This window comes from Lissotriton vulgaris, chromosome 3_1 (assembly GCF_964263255.1).
Source record: "Lissotriton vulgaris chromosome 3_1, aLisVul1.2, whole genome shotgun sequence".
Taxonomy (NCBI): Eukaryota; Metazoa; Chordata; class Amphibia; order Caudata; family Salamandridae; genus Lissotriton; species Lissotriton vulgaris.
In genome coordinates this window covers 1,513,954,761-1,513,976,289 of record NC_141689.1, presented here as the reverse complement: position 1 = coordinate 1,513,976,289, position 21,529 = coordinate 1,513,954,761, and the positions used below count along the sequence as shown (strand labels likewise).

Here is a 21,529-nt window from a genome sequence, read left to right as displayed (position 1 = left end):
AGACTACCAGGTGGAACAAACAAATCATTCCTCAATAAAATTCCATTTTCAATAGATAGCTCATTTGCCACTTGTGCAAAACTCCTCAATGATGATTCAAGATTTTTAACAGAGGGCCATCCATTAACAACATAAGATTTGACTTTAACTAACAAATTATCTTTACCAACATGATTATTCCATTCATCCTCACCAATGCCAACATTGCTGGACTCTACAGCATCCAAAGCAGCCACTACACACTCTTGCTGGTCCATGACCTCATCACAAGAATCACTAAGTGGAGGCAACCTAGATAAGCAGTCTGCAGCAAAATTATTTCCACCTGGAACTTTCTGAATCTCAAAGTTAAACTCCTGCAGTCTCGCTATTAACCGAACCAATCTAGAAGATGCTCTACCACTCCTCACGCCATCCATCATATAAACCAAAGGTTTATGGTCCGTCACCAAAACAAAAGGCCTACCCCACAAAAAATGTGTTAACTTCTCCACAGCCCACACACAGGCTAAAGCCTCCTTCTCGATTATACTATAATGCACTTCAGCACCCTAATTGCTCTTGAGATGAACGAAATAACTCTCTCCTTGCCATTAACCATCTGCGTGAAAACAGCCCCCAATCCAACCGTGCTTGCATCCACAGTTACAAAAGACTGCCCTTCAGGATCAAAAGTTTTAAGACCCGGAGCACTAACAATAAGCTTAATCACACCCTGAAAAGCTGAATCATGGACATCAGTCCAAACAAATCTCAAACCTTTTTTAAGTAGTTGTCTGAGTGGTTCAATAACCAAAGCATATCCTTTCACCTACTTCGCATAGTATTCACTTAACCCAAGAAAAGAGCGTAAAGCATCCTAGTCCTGAGGCTTGCTGGCATTTTCAAGGTTGCTAATGATATCTTTTTTTGGAAAAATCCCTTCCTGAGTAATTTTATGGCCTAAATAGTCAATTTCTTTAACTAAGAATCTACATTTTTCCTTGCTCACCGTCATGCCTTTGCTACTTAGGATCTTCAAAACTTTTTCCAGAGTGACATTATGCTCATCAATAGACTTAGCAAAGAATAAAATGTCGTCTTGAAAAGACTGGACACCTTTAACTCCACTAAACAAATTTTCAATCAACTTTTGGAAGACACTGGCAGCAGACGCCAGGCCAAAAGGCATCCTCAAGAATCTAAATAACCCAAACGGAGTTATAAACGCAATCAGATCTTTAGAGTCTTGATCCAAAGTAACCTGATGATATGCTGCTTTCAAGTCAATAATTGAAAAAAATGTTGCTCCATTGACAGCAGCCAACATTTCTTGTATTCTTGGCAAAGGATAAGTTTCCACTACAATGTTTTTGTTGAGAGATCGAAGATCTACACACAATCTAATTTCTTGATTCTTCTTAAGGGCAATAACGATAGCTGAAACCCATTCTGAGCTATCGGTAGGTTCTATGATACCTTGAGAACAGAGACCATCCAAATGTGACTTGAGCTTGTCCCTCACACCCAAAGGTACCATACGAACTTTGTGTTGCACAGGTAAAGCTCCCTTTTTAAGTTTAATGTTGTGTGAAAAACCTTTGACCTCACCCACAACATCTTCAAAAACATTCTTATACTTATTCAGAATGGAAGATAGAGGATACTCCAAAGAAACATTGTTAACAGGCATTTCTCTCAACTGAATGGGACAATCTGATCCTGGGCATAAATTAATGCCAAGTTTACCTAGATCATACCACCCAACAATATTTTTTCCATCAATTGCAACACAAATTTTGGTAAATATGACACAAGTCTCAAATTTTAACGAGTCCTCGAAGAAACCTAACATTTTGATGTCAAAATTACCAAAAGCTTTAGGATTGATATCGGATTTAACAAGTTTGACACCTTTCCAATTTTCATAAAAGAACACATCTGATAAGATAGTCACCGGCGAACCAGAATCAGCCATAGCTTCAAAGGCAACCTTACCGACATGAACTATCCCTAAAGGAGCTTTGAAAGGAAGAGAAACACTATTAATGTGACTATCAAAGGAATCATCATAAATAGTAATGATTAGATTCTCCAAATCATCATTAACATAAGAAACACTACTAACAGTGGAATTAGACTTACCACCTCTCCTTTGAATCCTACATGAAGATGTAAGATGGCCAATTTTACCACATTTAGTACACTTTTTTTTAAGTGCAGGACAATCTGGACAGTTCGCCAAATGTGTTTTTGACCCACACCTAAAACAACTTAACACTCTATTAGTTTGAAAATTACCCCTACTATGCGTTTGAACAGCACAAACAGAGTCGTCATTAGCATTCTTATTTTCATGAGCAGCAATGACCTTAGATGACTCAATAGATCTTTCAATCCCTTTGGCCAAATCAATTACTTCTGCCAGAGTAGGATTGCGACAAGCTAAGAGTCGTTCTTGCACTTTTTTAGCTGCACAATTGAACACAAATTGATCCCTTAATGCTGTATCAACATAGGCACCAAAATCACAGTTTGCAGCTAAAACTCTTAGAGCTGCTACATAATCCTCAACAGATTCATCAGCGGACTGTTTCCTCTTATGAAAAGAATGCCTTTCAATCATGACATTAGGTTCATCTTCAAACTGTTTTCAAGTCTAGCAACAGCTTCAACAAAAACGTTCCATCCATCACCTCCTTCAATTGGTGGCGCAATAGGTATAAGGTTCTTGAAAATTTCTAAAGCAGCTGTGCCTAAATAACTGAAAAGAATTGCTTTTTTCCTTGCAGCAGAAAACCCAGTACCATCAATGGCAACAATGTAATTATCAAAAGTCTCAAGCCATTTCTTCCACCTTAATTTCGGTTTTCCTGGAATTTCCAAAAAGATGGAGGGTTGATTACAAATCTGAGATGTAGCCATTATAATGTCCTAAAACAATAAAACTATAATAAAATGTGTGCAGTTAAAGGTTAAATCAAAATGTGACATGCACTTCAAAATAAACAGTGTGCATATCACTGAAGAAAGCAGGATGTTCACCAAGGGAGTAGAAGCAAATAAACTTCAAATAGTGTGCAGATCACAGTAGTAATAAGACTGCAACATGCACTTCTCAAAATAATAAAGTGTGCACATCACTGAAGTAAACAGAAGATTGAAGAAGATCTCCAGCTTACCACACCTTCACTTGCCAAAATGTTTATAGGAAATACTCTGTGAAAATAACACTTAAAACAGCAAATCGCCGCTTGAAAGACGTTGTAAATCAAATGCCGTCAAGCTGCTCAACAATCGCCGACGCTGTCATCACAGAGCAGCTGGCCGTCTGAAATGCACTCCCAAAATGGCCGCGACGTTGCGTGCTACAAGCGCTGCATTCCAGATCAACGATGCGTTTCAGGAGTCCGTTGCTAATCACAGACGTCACCAGACTGGAAACGCGCAGGAGCGCGAGCAGACCAACTGCCGTAGAGACGCTTCAATAACTTGCGACTCGAAATCCTCACAAACAAAGGAAACCACAGTACCTTGAAAGTCACAAGAAAGCACCGTCTACAGCTCCCATCAGACTGCACAAGAAAAGGTTTGCTCCGTAGGTCCGTTTCTTTTTTAAATATAAAGTCGATAATAAATGAAAGACGCTCAGCTACACAGTGGGTCCATAAATTATTAAATAAACCTCGTCGCCAATGTAAAGAGCGGAGGAAGCAGTAAGTAGTTTAAATAAGGATTTATTTAAGTTAAATCTAAGGACCCACTGGAGCACAAACCCAAGCGTCTAGAACAGATCAGCTCCAACCGCTTCTCCGATCTAGAACTCAGGTTCACTACAACATTCTCCATTACATGTGTAACATTCTACAATACATATGACAGTTCCAATAATGACATCAATAGCAAAGCTAGAAAGGAAAGAAGAATATTACCACAGACTCAAAGCTTAAATGGTGTTAAAGAATCGCTTACAAGTTGAAAAATGCTAATAAACTGCGGCTCAATTCTTTCATACACATGAAATTGGTGTGGTCTGAATTTATTGGGATCCGGGTGGGGCGTCTAAGAGGGGGTGCCCCTGCTAAGGCTGTCGCTAACTAAACCTGGCGTTAGACCGAAGCTAACATCCAATCATTCGTTCATATACCCGAAGGTTGAATTCTTCCGTTAGTCCCTCTTCTCTTTCAGTAAAGGCCTAAGCACACATCTATGCGGCCATCTTGAAACGGGTCATTTTTCCCCGGGTAAACCTCTTTTAGCTTCTACTCGGTAGAAGGCGGGGTCCCATGAGAGTAGTCGCTGCGTGTGACGTCACGAGTAGCCGACGTTGGCAACATGGCGGCGACTGTGCGGCAGGACCTGGCTCAACTGATGAACTCTAGTGGCTCCCACAAGGATTTAGCCGGCAAGTGAGTTTTACGGGCGCCGTCGGGGAGAAGAGTAGTGTCCTGGGCTCCTACAGAGAAGAAGGGAGTGCGAGAGAGGGAGGATACTTGTCACTAGGCGTCGCACTGCAGACGCTGCGCTGTGCTTCGCCTGCAGAGGGCGCTGCGCTCCAGCTGGTGCTTGCGGTGTACCTTCTGCGCTTGACCTGCAGTGGAGATGGGAGAGCGTGGGCAGGGTGTGAGGATTGGGCCTGACAGCTGCCCAGGAGGGCAGGGGAGGGCGTAGGAAGCGATCAGAGGATGGAGGGTGAGCACAACTACTATGTCACCAGACCCCGCGAGCTGGGGTAAGTGCTGGTAGACATGCAGGGGCCAAGGCTTACTCTTACAGGTGGAACTTCCCTGTGTTGTCCGAACTTTGCGCCCCTGTTTTCGTAGTTTAATGCCCCTTTATCACTCTGGAAGCTTTCTTCTACAGGCCTCCATTTTAAATAAAACTTACTTGCTCGGGCCAACGAACTTGTTCTTTCACGTCAACGCATCTAAATTTAGAGTTCAAGGAGACTTGCTAGAATGCGTCCATACGCTCGCACCGCTTACTACTCTAACTGAACGAGAGACTAAGTAAATTGAGTGTAACTGCAGCTCCTTCAACGTAATCATCATCCTCATCAGTCGTAGCATATGGGAATTTTCACCAGTGTGTCTGTTTCGATTCATTTTGAAGCAGCCGAATGTATTTGGATCTCAGTGCGTTTAAGTCCCCATTTAAGACGCTACGTTTATTTAATGTTGACTTCGGAAATCCAACTGCCCTAATTTTCGGCTTTTGTCTAAGCAGTCCAATATATTCAGGATACCAAATACAGTGTAAGTTTTAATATAAAATTAAAGTCTCGTTTTAAAATACTTTTAAATTGTAATTGGCATCAGGTTTGTAATGAAATAAAAATGTATTTCTATGTTCCCTAGATAAAATATTTAAATTAGGTGAGTGCCAAATGTCTTAAATTTGCATTGACTTCTATAGTGGATCGCTGTCAATTAGTGGTATATACCGACAGGCTGAAGTGATCACATGCGAGTGTTCTTGTATAGTGGATCATACAGACTTCCACTTCCTTTAAGAGTTTTGAGAACTTCCTTGTGGGGTGCGGTAGTCTTGTTTCCCTACCATTGCCCACTAGTTCTCCTTAGGGGTGTGAGACGATAGTCCATGCGCCATGATAATTTAGCTCTTTGTAACTGAAGAGACAACCATAAGGAGTGACCGTTTTATGCAAAGTATTTTGATTCTGCAGTATTCATCGAAATATTATTGCAGGTATCACAGTATCCATTCTCTTCCACCTGTAGCATATGATTACTTAAGTAGGTCTTTGATCTATTGGTGAATCCACTTTTCCCCCTTCATACCGTTTTGGAAATTGTACATTTTGAGTTTAAACCACACTTGTGTCCCAGAAACTCTGGAGTGATTCTTAATTAACAATTTACCAGAGAAAAATTAGTTGTAAAATTAAACTGTCTTGCAACAAAACCATACATGCATTGCAAAATAGGCAATGCTAAATTCATCAGGGGTGGGGGATTTAATAAAGTTTCTACTCGTCCATGGCCAGGTTGCTTCATAAATCTACTTGTCCTGTAAAAAATCCAGTTGTCCCTTTGGTGCCACACAGTGTGGCAACAAATTATGGCAGCAATCTCATTATATAAGATCTCTGATAATAGCCTCTTTGATTATGCCAGAGTTCATATCATAGTATGGTTTGAATTCTAAGTCCCTTATTGTGTTACCATTCTGCCTACCAACATACGGGAGATGGAGTTAGTGGTAAACAATAGTTCCAGGATGGAATACCCTTTTCAGATGTGCAAGCCCACTAACTTGCATGTTTTAAGGTTTTCACCAGCTCTTCCCTAATCTTTTCCCATACTGAGAGAAGTTGTACATTTACTCCTGACAATGGTAGAAATAAAACTTCTTGCAGGTTGGAGGAAAAAAGTGGTTGGAGGGAAAAAGTGGTTGGAAGGAAAGTTAACTTGTAAACGGTGAACAGTTTTGCATGAGCAAATCTACACATAAAATGCAGTCCACAGATATTTTCTACAATTTCCTAGTCTACTTCTGGAAATTCTTGTGAATTCATGAAAGCCATAAACCTACATTAATGCAAGGAGATATACCATGGGTGCACTTTTGTGAGTGGCAGCTCGCACAACAATAACGTTTTACCAAAACCGTGTCAAAACAAGACCAGCATTGACAAAACCAAAAAGATGACCACCGATGTCAGAACATATTGGCTTTGCTAATGCTTGTTTATTTTCATATTTCCCATAATCGTGTTGAAACTGGTTATGCTTATTTTCAATTGTGAATAATGTTTGGAAATACTAGCATGCATCAACACGTTTTACTAAATGATGCCTCAAAGAAAAGGTGCCTATAATTTCACAGTAGTTTAGCAAAACGTTTATTTTTTCTTGGTGCATTTTTTTGGGAACGTTTTATTAGGAGAGAACAATACATTTTGCTTTCAGGCGTCTGCAAATATTTGCATCTAATCGAGGAGGATTATACGTAGCTACATATTGTTAAACTTTGCAAATGTGTGTACACATTTTTATATTGGAACCAGTCAGTAGTGCAGTCAGAGCTTAGAACATTTCCTTAGAGCGCTCAGCGTTCACCCTAATAATAAAGGCTTTGCATTAATGAACCATAAATACAAGTTCGAACAGCATTAACTTATGAACACAAGCATTAACTTAACTGCATATAGTGTCCTTCCAGATCTATAATGTGGTGCTGTAAACTGTCAGCCAAATGGTTTGTGCTACAGGGGGTTGGGCCTACAAAATAAACATTAAAACATGGGGGGCAAGTAGAGGGTGTTTTTACCTAACCGAGGCCTGGCAGATGTGGGTTTGGACATGCTGATCACTCATACAAAGTATCTGGAAAAGTTGAATTAGCTTATTTTGCTGTTAACTTTCCAACCAAATTGCTGCTATATTTTTGTATGTCTACCTCAATGCATCTTCAGTAAGCCAGTTAACACAATGTTGCAGTAATCAATTGGGACTCATTATTATGAGTCTTAAGGTGTTTACCAGGGTGGCTGTCTCCATTGTGGGTTAAGTGTAATAGTTGAGGCAATAGGATTATATTTTAGTTGGATGTTAGCTTTACCACCCGGTATGTTTCAAGATTGAAATATTATGTAGTTCGAGGCTTGAATGATGTTCAAGCCTTCTGTCTCGTTAGTTTGTGATCTTATTGTTAGTGTCAGTGTTTGAGATGATGTGCTAGTAATTTGCGAATTTGGCGTAACTGATAATGCTTGATTCTTCAGTTCATGCCAGAGTTTTTGAAGAAATAAGAATAGGTCACCAAGGTGACATCTGTGTTAAACTGCTGGTTTTGCAATTGGCCGAGCAAGTGATTAAGCTGTGTCTGTACAAATGTGTCCAGTATAGGGGCCTGTGTTTGATCTCATGGGCACAGGTTCAAATACTGGTGGGTCCCCTCAGCCTTTTATCCAGGGTCAGCTCTAGGGTGGTGCGACCGGTGCCACCTCACTAGGTGCTACCTCCAGGGGGTGCTGAGTTTACACGTTTCTTTTGGTTTTAAAAGTACCTGCTGCCGCTGTCCTTGCCGTCAGCAATTTCCAGGCAACAACAAAAATGTCAGGATAACTCCTGTCTGTGATTAATGTTCTACTTACAGATAGATTTGAGTTTTGGCTAGTTGAGGGATTGACTGATCCTAAAATAGCACATAGGGTTAATATGCATGCTGCCAAGAACGTGTACCATGTAGCTCACAAAGTGCATATAATGTAAATAGGCCAGTGGGTTACTGCTTTTCTACGAGACATTCTTTTGATACTTGCAGTTTATACGTTAAAATCCTAATATAGAACATTAACTGTAATCAAATAACTGCATGCACACAGCTTAGAGCATAAATGAATTTTGCAAAAGGTTTTATTTGGGTAGAAATTGATTTATTAAAGAGACCCTCCCACACCCCCCCACCCCCAACTATGGTGTTCCTTTTTAGGTCTCTCGACCTGCGTTGCACTGCAAAAGCAGTGCTTCGCAGCGCAAGGCATTTTGTAATCAAAAATGGGGTTTTAGCATAGACCTAGGAATCTCACACGCTCGTGCGTGTGCGATTCCTTTTGTGCTACCCCATTGGCCTTTGCGTGTGTCTTTTTATAAAAGACTGCACGCAATTGGCCAAAGGCGGGCGCGTTGCTCCGCCCACGGCCTATTGGTGTCTATTACGCGCTTGGTGCACGTTATAGACACCAATAGGCCGTCACGTGGTTTCTATTAGCGTGCATATACAGGCGCGATAATAGAAACACATGGCTTGCAGTGGCGCGCGCTTCTTCTTTATTGAATTTCCTGTTGTGTTTCACTTTGCTTCCGCCCCCTCCTGTTGTGCGCATTCCCATTGCTCCGCCCCCCCTCCCGTTGTCCGTGTTCAACATGCTCCCGGCCCCCTCTTGTTGTCCGTGTTCACCAGGCTCCCGCTCACAGCGCTAACTGCGTCACGTCCCCACTCTGCATGGGGCTCAGTGTACCCAATTGCACGCTTTCATTTCTTTTGCACCATATATTAGTACTCCACCGACACCAATTGTTACTGAAGACAAAGGCAGGCCAGTGATGGAAGAGCTCGCATTTTGGGCAGTGTGTTTTGGGACATAAAGCTCAGACCCCCAGCTTTTCCCTGCATACCACGTGCACTGTAGCTATAATGTCCACTCCTCCCATCGCTTCTGTGTATGTTTGCTCCTGCCCCCCTCCTGTTGTGCGCATTCCCATTGCTCCCGCCCCCCCTCCAGTTGTCCGTGTTCAATTAACTCAGCGAGTAGTTCTGCCATAAAGTAAGTGTGATTTTCTTCACAACTTTGCAACTGCATCGGACAACAGTAAACGGTGAAAACTGTTTTCTGTGCATTTGGCAATATAATCATGAAAATCCAGAGCACAAGTCGGACGCTCGTGTAAATAGTGACATTTAAAGGATTAGCTTCTCATTACCATGAGTCTGAGAGATGTCACCTGGTGCCACAGCGATGCTGCTGACCTATCCAAACACTAGATGCATTTTAACCAGGGCTTTAAGTGGGATGAAAAAACTGGAGGGGAATCTTTCAAAGTGGCATGGTCAATGTAATTCAGGGCGTAGCTCAAAAACACATAAGGTAAAAAGAGTGCTCCGACTTGCATTTTGCTGTTTCTGTCATTGCATCTAGATATGATACAAGGAACATCATACCTACAACAAGGCAGGACTATTGGCTGTGTCAATTATTGTTCGTTGCATAACATAAATAAGCAAACTATAGCTAGTATATAATGTTGAAAAAGGTTCCACTTAAAGCCCTGTTGACACCACGATAATGTTGCTGCTCCTGAGTTTCAAAAAGAGAAGGGAAATCCAGAGAGAAAATGACTCTCTAAAGGATTTCCCTCCCCCTACAATGATCAGCTGGCATGAGGTCATGCTGTAACTTCTCCACTAGTGAGAAGTGAGCAGTTGGAGCACGTGCACATCGATATGCCTGCTGTCACTGCAGCTGGAAAACATTTGCAATGCAATAGGTCTTGCATTTACGTGAGCTATTGTTATTGTTGATGACAATGCCTTTTATTTATGTTTTGGTTTTTATAACATAAAAGGCTTTGTCATTTACAATGCCAATAGCTCCAACTCGCATAAATGCGAGACCTATTGCATTGCAGATGCTTGTTCAGTTCTGAGTTTGCGCTTCTCAGACCAAGCTATCAAACTATACTGTCTACCAGAATGAATAACTTGTCACTCCTACACCTTACAGTCCTCTGGCTTTAGTAACATTTCCTATACACCGATTTTCACAGATATGATTGATTGTCTCTGTGTAGTGTGTGTGATGCAAAGTGCTCTGACACCCTACACTGATATGAGTGAAGTTATATAATGAATTAAATGCATCTGAAAGAGAGCGGTTATGGAGACTTGAGGGGTGCTGTTAAAAGGTGGTGGTGAGGGAATCTGTGGTGGAGGTAGTCGCCAACTCCACCACGAATGGGGGGCACCAACAAAGATTGTCATACCAGGCACCACCAGCCCTGTTATCCTTCTGAGGTCGATAAAATGAGTACCATTGAGTTGGATAACAATAAACATCTGTTATTCAGCACCAAGATGCCCTGCTGGCCTAACGTTATTTTATCATAATTAAAGAAATGGGATTTCTCTTGTGCTCTGTGGCAGTGGGACAGTTGCAATTATCGTTGGTCATACTTTTAGAAAGAAACTGTGTCTTCTCAAAGATTGCCTGAGATACACGTTTGAAGTAACATCCCCTATGTATTTTAGTTTCACCTTAGTTGCTGCTGGGCAGTGCCAGTATTCAGTGTAGAAAGATATATTGCATGGGACCCATATGTAAGCCTAAATATAAACACAGCTAAGAGAAAGAGAAGGACTTGAGAACAATACTAACAAGCATTGTTATTAATCAACTTTATTTCACAATGCTTAGCCTATCCACTGAAAGGGGATATTAAAAATAACTAAAATTGTCAACTTCATAAATACAAAATATTTGCTTTATTTACCAGGCATTGCCTACAGGTGTTGTGGATAAAGTGCAACTTGTACAGTTTCTTGCTTTTTAGTGAACAGAACTTTCTGTGGCTTATGGTTTTACATTTACCAATCTATGCATAGGCTTTAAAATGTCATCCTAATTTGAATGTTTTTAGAAACTCAGGATTGTGTTTAGAGTATCACATTACATGGGGCCACATGACTGTATTGAGTGTCCATTTTCTATATGTCAGGTGCATGGCTGTGTCTGTCAGTTTAAGAATGTAACCATATCTGAAATTGAGCATAAAGTTCGACACTTGATTCTCCTTGTTAGGCTTCATATGTTACCATTAAGGAATATGACAGGAGTTTGGGAAAGATTTAGTAGACGGGAAGAAACATGCAATTTTTGTGCTCAGGAAATTCCAAGATTTTTGATTGTTGTTTGTCTCCCCCAGCTCTGTACTTACTGCGTGTTAAGTACTTAAAGTCGCTGTTTAACCACAATAGTGTTCATGCTATAGATAATGCATATTTATACAATCCAGTAAATAAAATTCTGTTATAAGATTTTTTTTTTAAAGGTAGTCTTTAAAAAAACGACATTGAATTTTGTTACCAACACCATTATGCTTTAAGTCAGTTGGCATTGTCTTTGTTTTTGATGCAAGGTATAGGGGTGAGATGTATGCATAGGTTAAACTTATTATTGTATTTAAATTATTATAAATATTTTGCTATGTACTTTGCGGTTTAAAAAAGCCTTTGTCAACATTGATTTTGTTTTTAGGTTATTGCTTACTATTTATGTACAGTAAAGAGGGGTGTCATAGTTTTACATTTTTTTGTGGTTTCAAATTTGGGGCTATAACAAAGGATTTTGTCATTTGTACTTGATTGTTGTGCCATAGTAAATTAGTATATCACAGATTGAGGCTTCAATGTAAATGGAAGCTTTAATTCTGTGAGTGAATTATCTTCTTTTTTGTTGCTTTCTTTTACTGGTTGTTACTGTCTATGCTTTCAAGAGCTGGTGTTTAATCACTTTTTTTCTGGATGTTATATTCTTTGCATTCCTATCAAATTGGACACCTCTCTCCTCTGAAAGCGAATTGTAAAATGGTCGTTGAGAATAAGCATCGTTATTATGTTGCATATACAAATAAAATCTCAACAGTTGCCTCCATGTTAGCTGATTTTTTTTTTTTGTATTTATTTTTTTGTATTTTTGTTTATTAAATGTTTTGTTTCTTCTGGTAAATTGTGGGTAGAAATTATTCTTAGTGGTTGATTTGAAATCTGGTTCCCAAAGAGAAACCCATTGATTGAACGAATCTGTTGAACACGTCAATCGTTATTTCAGAATGTCAACTCACAATCCCTGTTTTAAACCTATGTCCCTGTAAGTGGAGGCTTTGTGTTTTCAACTTACTAAAAAAGAATGCAACTAGCTGATAATTATTTTTTCCTTTATTTTTATTAAATGCTTAAACATTTTTTTTCGTTCTTAATTCTTTTTATACAGGGTTTGTGGTACAATGTGAGAAAATGAGCCTTCATTAGTGATTGGCACATTTATTTTATTTTAACTCCAAATCATTAATAACATCTAACCGTTCCATTGTTCATTTTGTAAATAGACAGCACCTAGAGTTTGAATCAGTTGTATCCTTGCGTTATTTAGACAACATTTTTTGCTCCAGTTTTTTATTTTATTATGCTTCTGAAAAGAAACCATCTGTAAGTATGTCAGCCAACATATACATACACTTTGAATATTTGAAGAATGTTAGGCTAATATGTGAAGTCCATGAAAATGAAAGATTCAATATAAACAGGGAGTGGCAACAGTTCATCCAAGATCAAATGTATTCTTTAGTAATTGATTTATTAGGTCTCGGCTCTCAATGCGCATACGCATTGAGCGAAGCGAGACTATAAGGGCTTAAACCGCGTTTAACTACACTGGCGATTTGATGAAGTGCATGTGCGCTTTTAGCTCAACGCGCAAGCGCAATGAGTTAAAATGCACGTGCACAGGATCAAATCGCCAGTCTTCGCCATCTGTTCCCCAGCTTGGTGCCGCCAGCACCTCCCCTCTCTCTCCCTGCACACAGCCAGGCTCGCATTTCTCCTCCCCCTCCCCAGCCGCCAGCACCTCCCCTCTCTCTTCCTGCAGTTTCACGGCCGCCATTTTTATTTCCTTTCAGCCCGGCTGCACGGCCAATGCTTGTTGGTAAACTATGTCCTTCGCAAGTGACACTCCGTTCAGTGGTCTTCCTTGATTGCAGTTTCCTATTTCCTGGCGAGTGTCCGTGCTGTTGTCCCCAGCCTGAAGAAACACGGTCTGGAGTTTCATTTAATCTACTGCTTGTTATTCTTTCCCTCGGCTCGTGTATCAGCCCGCTTCATGGACGCAGCGATTTTTCTTGCAATCAAAAACAAAGCTTACCCCGGCTTGAAAACATGTCTGTAAATCTTTCTTTTGAGGAATTTTGCCCCTCTGCCGCCCCACCCCCTCCCGCCCATCACTGCCTGTTATTTTCAATGCTTCGTCACTTAATATCCCATGCCGGTGTCCCCCCCCCCCCCCTCTCCGCGCCCATCGCTGCCTATTATTGTTCAGTGCTGCAGTACCCGTTGCAGTCACTTAAGATCCACGTGCCTTCCCCTCCCCCACCACCACTTCCCGCTCGTCGCTGCCTGTTAATTTTAGTGCTTCAGCACTGGTCACCGTCACTAGCTGCTGCACAAAAAGTTAGTTAATTTTACACCTGTACTGTGACTCATGTGAGAGAACAATAATACCATTAAATCTTAAAACAGCAACATTTCAAATCTCAGTATAACTTCTTAGGGGAAACCATTTTTAAGCATAAGGCATAAGTAACACATGCTTCCATAGCACAGACCTTTGCCTACACATCCAGTACACGCCGTTCTTCTAACGGTCCTAAGTGATGGCGCCTGGTTATAAAAAAGCATCCGCACAGATGTACTGGGAGGCAATCTTGTGTTTGTTAAGTGCTCTGCCGACAACAACTCACCTGAGAGCACAGAAGCATGACCAACTCCACCATAGAACTTCTGGATTTTATGCACACCAAACCGAAAAAAACCAAATAGATATCTGGTCACATCTCAAAGACAGTCTGCTCAGCCCATGGTGACACGTAGCAATACTTTTCACACGTAAACTAAAACGAGCAAGTGGCTACATTTATGTAATTTCATTCTTAAGGAGAGCAAAGAGACACATTTCAGTGTAAAACAATCTGCGTTACAATTAAAAGTATAGAATGGAGAAAATGGGCTATTAGAAGTTTGGAAAGAGGAAAATGCCTGCGTTAGTAAGAAAGAATAATAGCATATGCGGTTTGTGTGTCCCTCAAAACGTATCCCTTAACTCATCTCTGTACCACACATTAGTCGTGTCAACTGAAGACAAAAACAACTGTAACTTTAGATCTGTTTGCGTTTATATTACTGGTGACAATGTGCAGGGCATCTGCTGTATTGATCCATAGTATCTACGTTATGCAGCTTCACAGGGGTCATCACGTGCAGAGAAGGGAAATTGCTCCATGACCATTGCTTTCTCCCTTGCTCTTCTGCCTTCAGCCCTCTAGCTATCAAACAAGCTTCCATTTTTTTTTGGTGGCAGCAGACATCCCAAGCACTCTCTTTAATACGTTGACCCTTGACCTGCAGTAATCCTTCGCAGAAGTGCAAGTGGTAGCACATTAGATGTTTGCAAGTGTTTATAAATACATTTTGAGTATTCCTTTGTTGAACATTTGTAATAAATTCTCAAAACCCCACACTTTTGCATGCACATATTGATTTACAGGGATGCACTCAGCGCAACCACAGCATCACTCGGCGCAACCACAGCATCACTCGGCGCAACCACAGCATCACTCGGCGCAACCACAGCATCACTCGGCGCAACCACAGCATCACTCGGCGCAACCACAGCATCACTCGGCGCAACCACAGCCTCACTCGGCGCAAACCACAGCCTCACTCGGCGCAAACCACAGCCTCACTCGGCGCAAACCACAGCCTCACTCGGCGCAAACCACAGCCTCACTCGGCGCAAACCACAGCCTCACTCGGCGCAAACCACAGCCTCCCTCGGCGCAAACCACAGCCTCCCTCGGCGCAAACCACAGCCTCCCTCGGCGCAAACCACAGCCTCCCTCGGCGCAAACCACAGCCTCCCTCGGCGCAAACCACAGCCTCCCTCGGCGCAAACCACAGCCTCCCTCGGCGCAAACCACAGACTCCCTCGGCTCAAATATGTTCTCTCAATGTTTCAAGCTTTATTACAAATGACAAAAAAGATGTTAATATTCCACTTCTGTTCTTGGATTTTCGTCACAATAAAATACACAGAACATAATCTTAACTAAAGATATTTACAAAAGTTTAAGCTATTGCCATTATAAAATAAAATCACTTTTATTTACGTATTAATTATTTTAAAAAAGTTAAAAGCCATTGTTATTTGTAATATCAATACTTCTAAGTCACGTAAATACAAAACATGTTGCATTACAAATGCTATAGGTGTCACATTTGCGAAAGTTATAACTATTGACATTGTAAATGACAAAGCTATTTATTTAGCGATTTTAATAAACACATAAATAAAAAAAAATGTCATTTATAAGACCAATAGCTCCAACTTTCCTATTGCGAGACCTATTGCATTTCCAATGCTTGTTCAAATGTATTCTTTGGTGATGGATTTATTCATATGTAAACAAGAATATATTGTATGATCTCTGTATTTTTCTCAAATATTTCAGATAGTGCATTAAAACAAAGTCTGTACTTTTCAGTGCACATGTTGGTTTGCTGTGACCTTTTTAAAGGGCAAAATTCTACCCTGCTTTGTAGGTTCTTAGTTGTACAGAATTGTTATTTCAATGTCAGACTATGGATGTTGGGTTTTCTTTTGCTGGTTAACTACTAACCTTGAATGTTGTTTCTTAAACGCTCTGGTAATATTAATGTTGTGTTTTTTTTAATGGGGGGGGGGGGGGTATATATTGCACCTCTGCCATTTATAGGAACCATAAACACATTTTATTAAGTTATTTTGATGGAGCCATAAGGGCTTGATGCAGAACAATTGATTTGGCTATGATTACGTTTTTTATCATCTCTGTCTTGTATTTGCATGAAATGTCTCGACTTTAAAATTAATGACTGCAGTTTTGGAAAGGCATGAAATGTGTGCTTCAGTGGATTTCTTTCACTTGTTTATTTGTGTGTCAAAGACATTAAGGACGTGTTATTTGTACTTTTCAAAAGCAGTGCTTCTCAGAGGACACTGTTTAAAGATTTACAGATTCACTTTTCCTCTGCTAGGAACCTGACCTATCCAGAGGTGTACACACAAGCTCATGTGTTGCACATTGCTTACCACTTGAGCGATCTTTGCAGGAACTTCAAGCTGTTGATGCAAACAAATAGCTGGGTTTATGGCAAACTTCACACCATTAGCCACTGTGCCAGCTGACATCAAAGCCAATGAGTAAAACCTCCTGCATTGCTGCTTGAGTTCCAATTAAGGTATTCTCAGAAAGTACCTCCAATCTGCAATCCACATTCAAAAAGGCAGCCATTTCTTCAAATATCCCATATGTATAGATGGAGAACATGGTTTTCCTGTTTTGGACCTACCTGCACCAACTTCCTCAATGCCTCACTTCAGTTCATTGGCCCCGCAAGCATGGGATATTGACTTCTCATCAAAATAACATGCTGAACCACAATATTCCCAACCATGTACCACTCTCTGGATTCTCAGGAGGCCGTCTTAACTGTAGCAATAGCCCTATTTTGCACCTGTTTGTTCGGGGAGCTGCGTCGCGCAGACGGAGGCTGCAGAGACACAGTGAAGGACTCCAAGTCCCAGGGGGCCTGCTGATGAAAATTGCCCGCACCTGAGGCTGCCACACTCTAATTCACTGCTCGCCGCTTCGAGGAACGTGCGCCGGGCGAAGCCCGGGCCTGTCGGAGACTGGTGTAGGCCAGGCCGGGCCCCCCCCCTCTAAATTCGTCGACTTAACAAAGTTAGTGCCACAAAACCTTTACATGTTACACCCTACTAACCTCTGGCACATAATTTACTAAGAAGTCCTATCACAAGCTCTTAAGATGAACAAGCGAGAAGGGAAGAGGACAGGCGCGCTTCAAGGCGGTAGCGTGGCAGGAACTCTGGATCAATTTATATTGAGAATTACCTCAGTCCTGGAAAAAGAGATCAATTACTGAGCGCCGCTTAGCTCTTGATCTATTACTACCTAAAAGATCTTCACTTGGTACTATGGCTACAGCATGTACTCCTGAACATTGTATTGTATTGTATTGTATTGTATTGTGATTTGTAAAGCGCGATTGCTGCCCAATGGGCGTCCAAGCGCTGAGGCATAAAAAACAGAACTGATGAGTGATGGAAACGAGCTTAGGTGGATCTAGCAAACAAGTAAGTTTTCAGCTGCACACCACACCACAAACACTATTATGGCTATTCATAACGCGGAGGCAAGTGGCCAGACATCCCTTTTAACAGGGCCAATGGAGGAACTTGCCAAATCGCCTGTAGCTGTAAATGAGATTGCCACCAGTATTCCCCAACGAATCTCCGCTAGGTCTGCGGCTATTTTTAAAAACGGAACCAACCAAGCTATCCCTGACCCCGCGGTGAAGAGGGGAGGCGGCCCACAGAGACCAAAAACTGCAAAAGCCCCAAGGACAAATCAAAATGGAGGCTGTGCGACAATGGTTGATGTTAATGCCATAGAAAATGCTGCCCCGATTAGTGCAGACCTGAATTTTGATTCTCTAGGCGGTCCCTGCCCCAATGTTAATGAGTAAATGTGGAGAAGACTTGAGAATCTACTGTCCACATTACTAACTCCCATTACTTACAGACTGAGCAAGATTGACAAACGCCTAAATAACTTCGAATCTCAGGTCAAAACAGACTTTTATGCCCTTGAGGGCCTACTTGTTCAACCTGAGCCACCTGTTGCACATACTTTGAGCAAACAGAGTAATAGCACTTCTGTTTTGGACACGGTAAATTTCAAGCCCTCCAGTCTAACAGTAATGAAATCAAATGCTCCCAGGATGGTTATTGATGAAGCTGTTGCCCAATATAAAAGACCAGCCTCACTGCCCGGGAACTTTATTGAAACAGGGAATATGTCTAGCGAATTTGCCCAATCGATCATGATCACTCCGGACGATGGAAGTACAACACCAGTGGCGACTGCAACTAACTATGCGCCATTGGGTAATATTCGCAAAAGCAGAGCCCCAACAAAAAGGGCTAGTCCCTCACAAGGAATACATGGACGTGGTGGTCTGGAACACAATGCACCTTTAATTGACTCTTGGTCCCTACACCCGCCGCTCCCTTAGTGGTAGTCCCGAGGAATGTTCCAGCTTTACGGGAAGGACAGACTGAAACCACCGAACAATTTCTTAAAATCTTGCATTGGTTTAACACCAAAGTGGAGGGCGTTGGGATCTGGGAGGAGGGCATTATTAATCGTATGATGATTATGGCTAGACGTTCACCGTGGATTGGTCCTTCCAGGAAGGAAGGGAATGGTGACTGTGTTGTTGTAAATTTCAATAATTAACACGCAACTAGATTTTTACTGGATAATCTGGGCGGGAACTACGGGAGTTACATGGATAAAATATGTTTTACCACTAGGGTTTTTCTACAACTAGGGTCCCATCTTACCACCGAGCTAAGTTGCACAAGGGGGGCAAGGCAACAGTGGGTCCATTTTAGATCAGTACAAAGATCATCCGAGGTTCAACTCTCTAATAGTTTTGCCCCACTATCGGATCTAGAACTATGTGACTGACTACTACCACGAACCTCTAGACTAGCAATGAATACAGACAGTCAACCAACTCCCCCTCTGGCCCTTAACATAGGACCCCACCAAATGGAGGCTAATCAACAGGCGAGCACTGAGCCACTAACAACTGTGGCAAATCCTGAGGGCTCACTGTCCTCCCCAATCACCCTGTTCTCATGGAACATCGCAGGTCTATCTTCCAAAACGATGTCATCCGACTGGTCAAATTATATTGAGGGGTTTGACTTTATTGCCTTTCAGAAGACATGGTCGGTGAATATGATCCACTGTCCAGGTTATCTGGCGTTTGGTAAAGCGGCAATTATAAACCGCAAAGGGAGACCTAGTGGGGGTTTGAATACCTGGGTCAGGCAACAGACCTCTTTTCAAATTGAAGAGTTAACAATTGATATCCCGGATATTATGGCCCTAAAGGTTCGATCAGAGTGTGAGCCAGATTTTATATTGCTTAATGTGTATGCGAGAGGAATTGCGGGCGGAAAAGCATCACCAACTATTTTCTTTCTAGACGCTTTTATAAATGACTTAGAAGGCCCTTCGATTTTGGTGATTGCGGGTGATCTAAATTGCACATTTGACCCTCTTGGTCTTAATGACCATAGCCTTGGTGTGGAGGAGGGCTCGAATTGGGGAGTAGCATCTCTATCATTGCTGCCTATTAACAAATGGACAGAGGCGGCGCTACAACTTAAAAGTCTATCCCTTGAGAGGGGCCTCAGTTAACAGGAGAACGCCCTCGGACATGGAAGGCACTAACCCTTTCAGCAATGGATAAGTAGTAGTAGAATAGATTACTTTCTCATTAGTTTAGAGCTATGGCCAAGTCTTTGGACATGATGGTCCAGCATAGACCGGAGAATGACCATGACCCTTTATTATTAACCTTAGTAAGGAAGGGATTAGGTAGCCAGAGGGCTCGCTCTGAAACGTTGACTGGAGATGTGTAATTTTGTCTCATGATTGCCGACGGCTGAAATGGGCAGCGGTTTCAGAAGACGAAAGTACCCTAAACCAGATCAAACTAACCATTGCAGAAATATTATTGGTTCTTCCCTCCCTAGATTCCCACGTTGGTTCCTTCTCCGGTCTAATCAAGGCACATGAGGACCTTTTTTCAAAATTGAAGACCGTTTTTACAACCAATAAGAGAGTATCAAGGCATGCAATAAAAAAAATCAGCTAAATGGTACGATGACGCATGTGGGACTTCTTTTAGGCAACTCTCACAAGCAATCAAGTTTGGAGTTTTACAGGAGGTCAAAAATGCAAGGGCGAATTATAAAAAAAGCCCAACATGGGGCTCAGAAGAATTTTGATGAGAAGATGGGCAGAACTAACCAATGCTAGCAATGGGAAGAATTGTCTTAAATTTTGGCAACTGGTCAAATGGGGTAACGGGGCAATCGGAGCCTATACCAGTTAATACCGTTCCACTTGAACTCTGGGTCTCACTATCGGGGCCCAATTTGCCTTTCCGACAAGCGCCCTAATAGATAATCCTAAGTTTACTCCTGACGCAGTTTCAACTTTTGACATAGGACAGATAGAATGAGTTCTGGACTGTGTCATCAAATACATCCATATTATCATAAACGCCTTGGCCAGAGGTGCTCCAATTCCCGAAACTTGGCGTGGGGCGGAAATGATCCCAATATATAACAAGCATTTACAATGCAACGGTTTCGCCTTTGCAAAAGTTAGAGCTATTGGCATTGTAAATGACAAACGTTTTATTTATGTGTTGTTTTTGAAAACAGATAAATAAATGGCATTGTCATTTACAATGCCAATAGATTAATCTCTTGCAAATGCGTGACCTATTGCATTTGCACCCACACACACAGAGCCACACACACCCACCCACACACACAGAGCCACACGCACCCACCCACCACACAGACCCCCTGCTTTAAATGATATCGACCCCCACTAGCATGCTGGGCCTGGACAATTTATAGGTATGTTATGACTACATATGAAGCTAAAGAGCAAGCCACAACACAGAGCAGCATTAATTATCATAAATACCCTGCACTGTAATATAATGCTAAAGTTTCGTTTTTTGAATTACTGAACATAAAGCATATATTAAAGCGCAAGATGGTGGTTATTTTAAAATTGCAAAGCAGCAGCCCGGTAAAATAAGAGAAGTCGGAAACTGAATGTTACCACTTCAAGCGTAGAGTGAATAATATTTATTTGACAGTGCACAATGGGGAGTGAGTGACAAAATGAGGGGAGGGGGAGAGGTAAGTGAGGGAGCACGGGACCTGTACTGAGAGGTAAAGGGGTCTGAGCGGTGCTTGGAAAGGGGTCAACGAGCTCGAGACGGCGGTGGGTTAAGAGGGGGCTTGGAGAGAAAACCATCATTCAGCGACAAGTGCCAGGGTGCCGGTCTAACGGAAGATATCGCGATACGAATGCCGATCGCAATATCCTGCTAAGGGAGACAGGGTATGTGAAAGATGCACTTTGCCCACCCCACTTCACCTCCACACACACACACACACACACACACACACACACACACACACACACACACACACACACACACACACACACACACACACACACACTCACTCACTCACTCACTCACTCACTCACTCACTCACTCACTCACTCACTCACTCACTCACTCACTCACT

General features: G+C 41.8%; 1 protein-coding gene across 4 annotated transcripts in view; it reads left to right on the top strand.

The window, feature by feature from the left end:
* The first annotated feature begins 4,210 nt into the window (after positions 1-4,210).
* The window catches only part of COPS4 (COP9 signalosome subunit 4), a 260,796-nt gene continuing 243,477 nt past the window's right edge, over positions 4,211-21,529 (top strand). The window contains exon 1 of one of the 4 annotated variants that reach the window (XM_086961983.1): positions 4,211-4,388. In XM_086961983.1, coding sequence (XP_086818109.1) covers positions 4,315-4,388 — 74 coding nt within the window. In that variant the 5' untranslated portion in view covers positions 4,211-4,314. The other 3 variants (XM_086961985.1, XM_086961984.1, XM_086961986.1) reach the window with 3 other exon arrangements.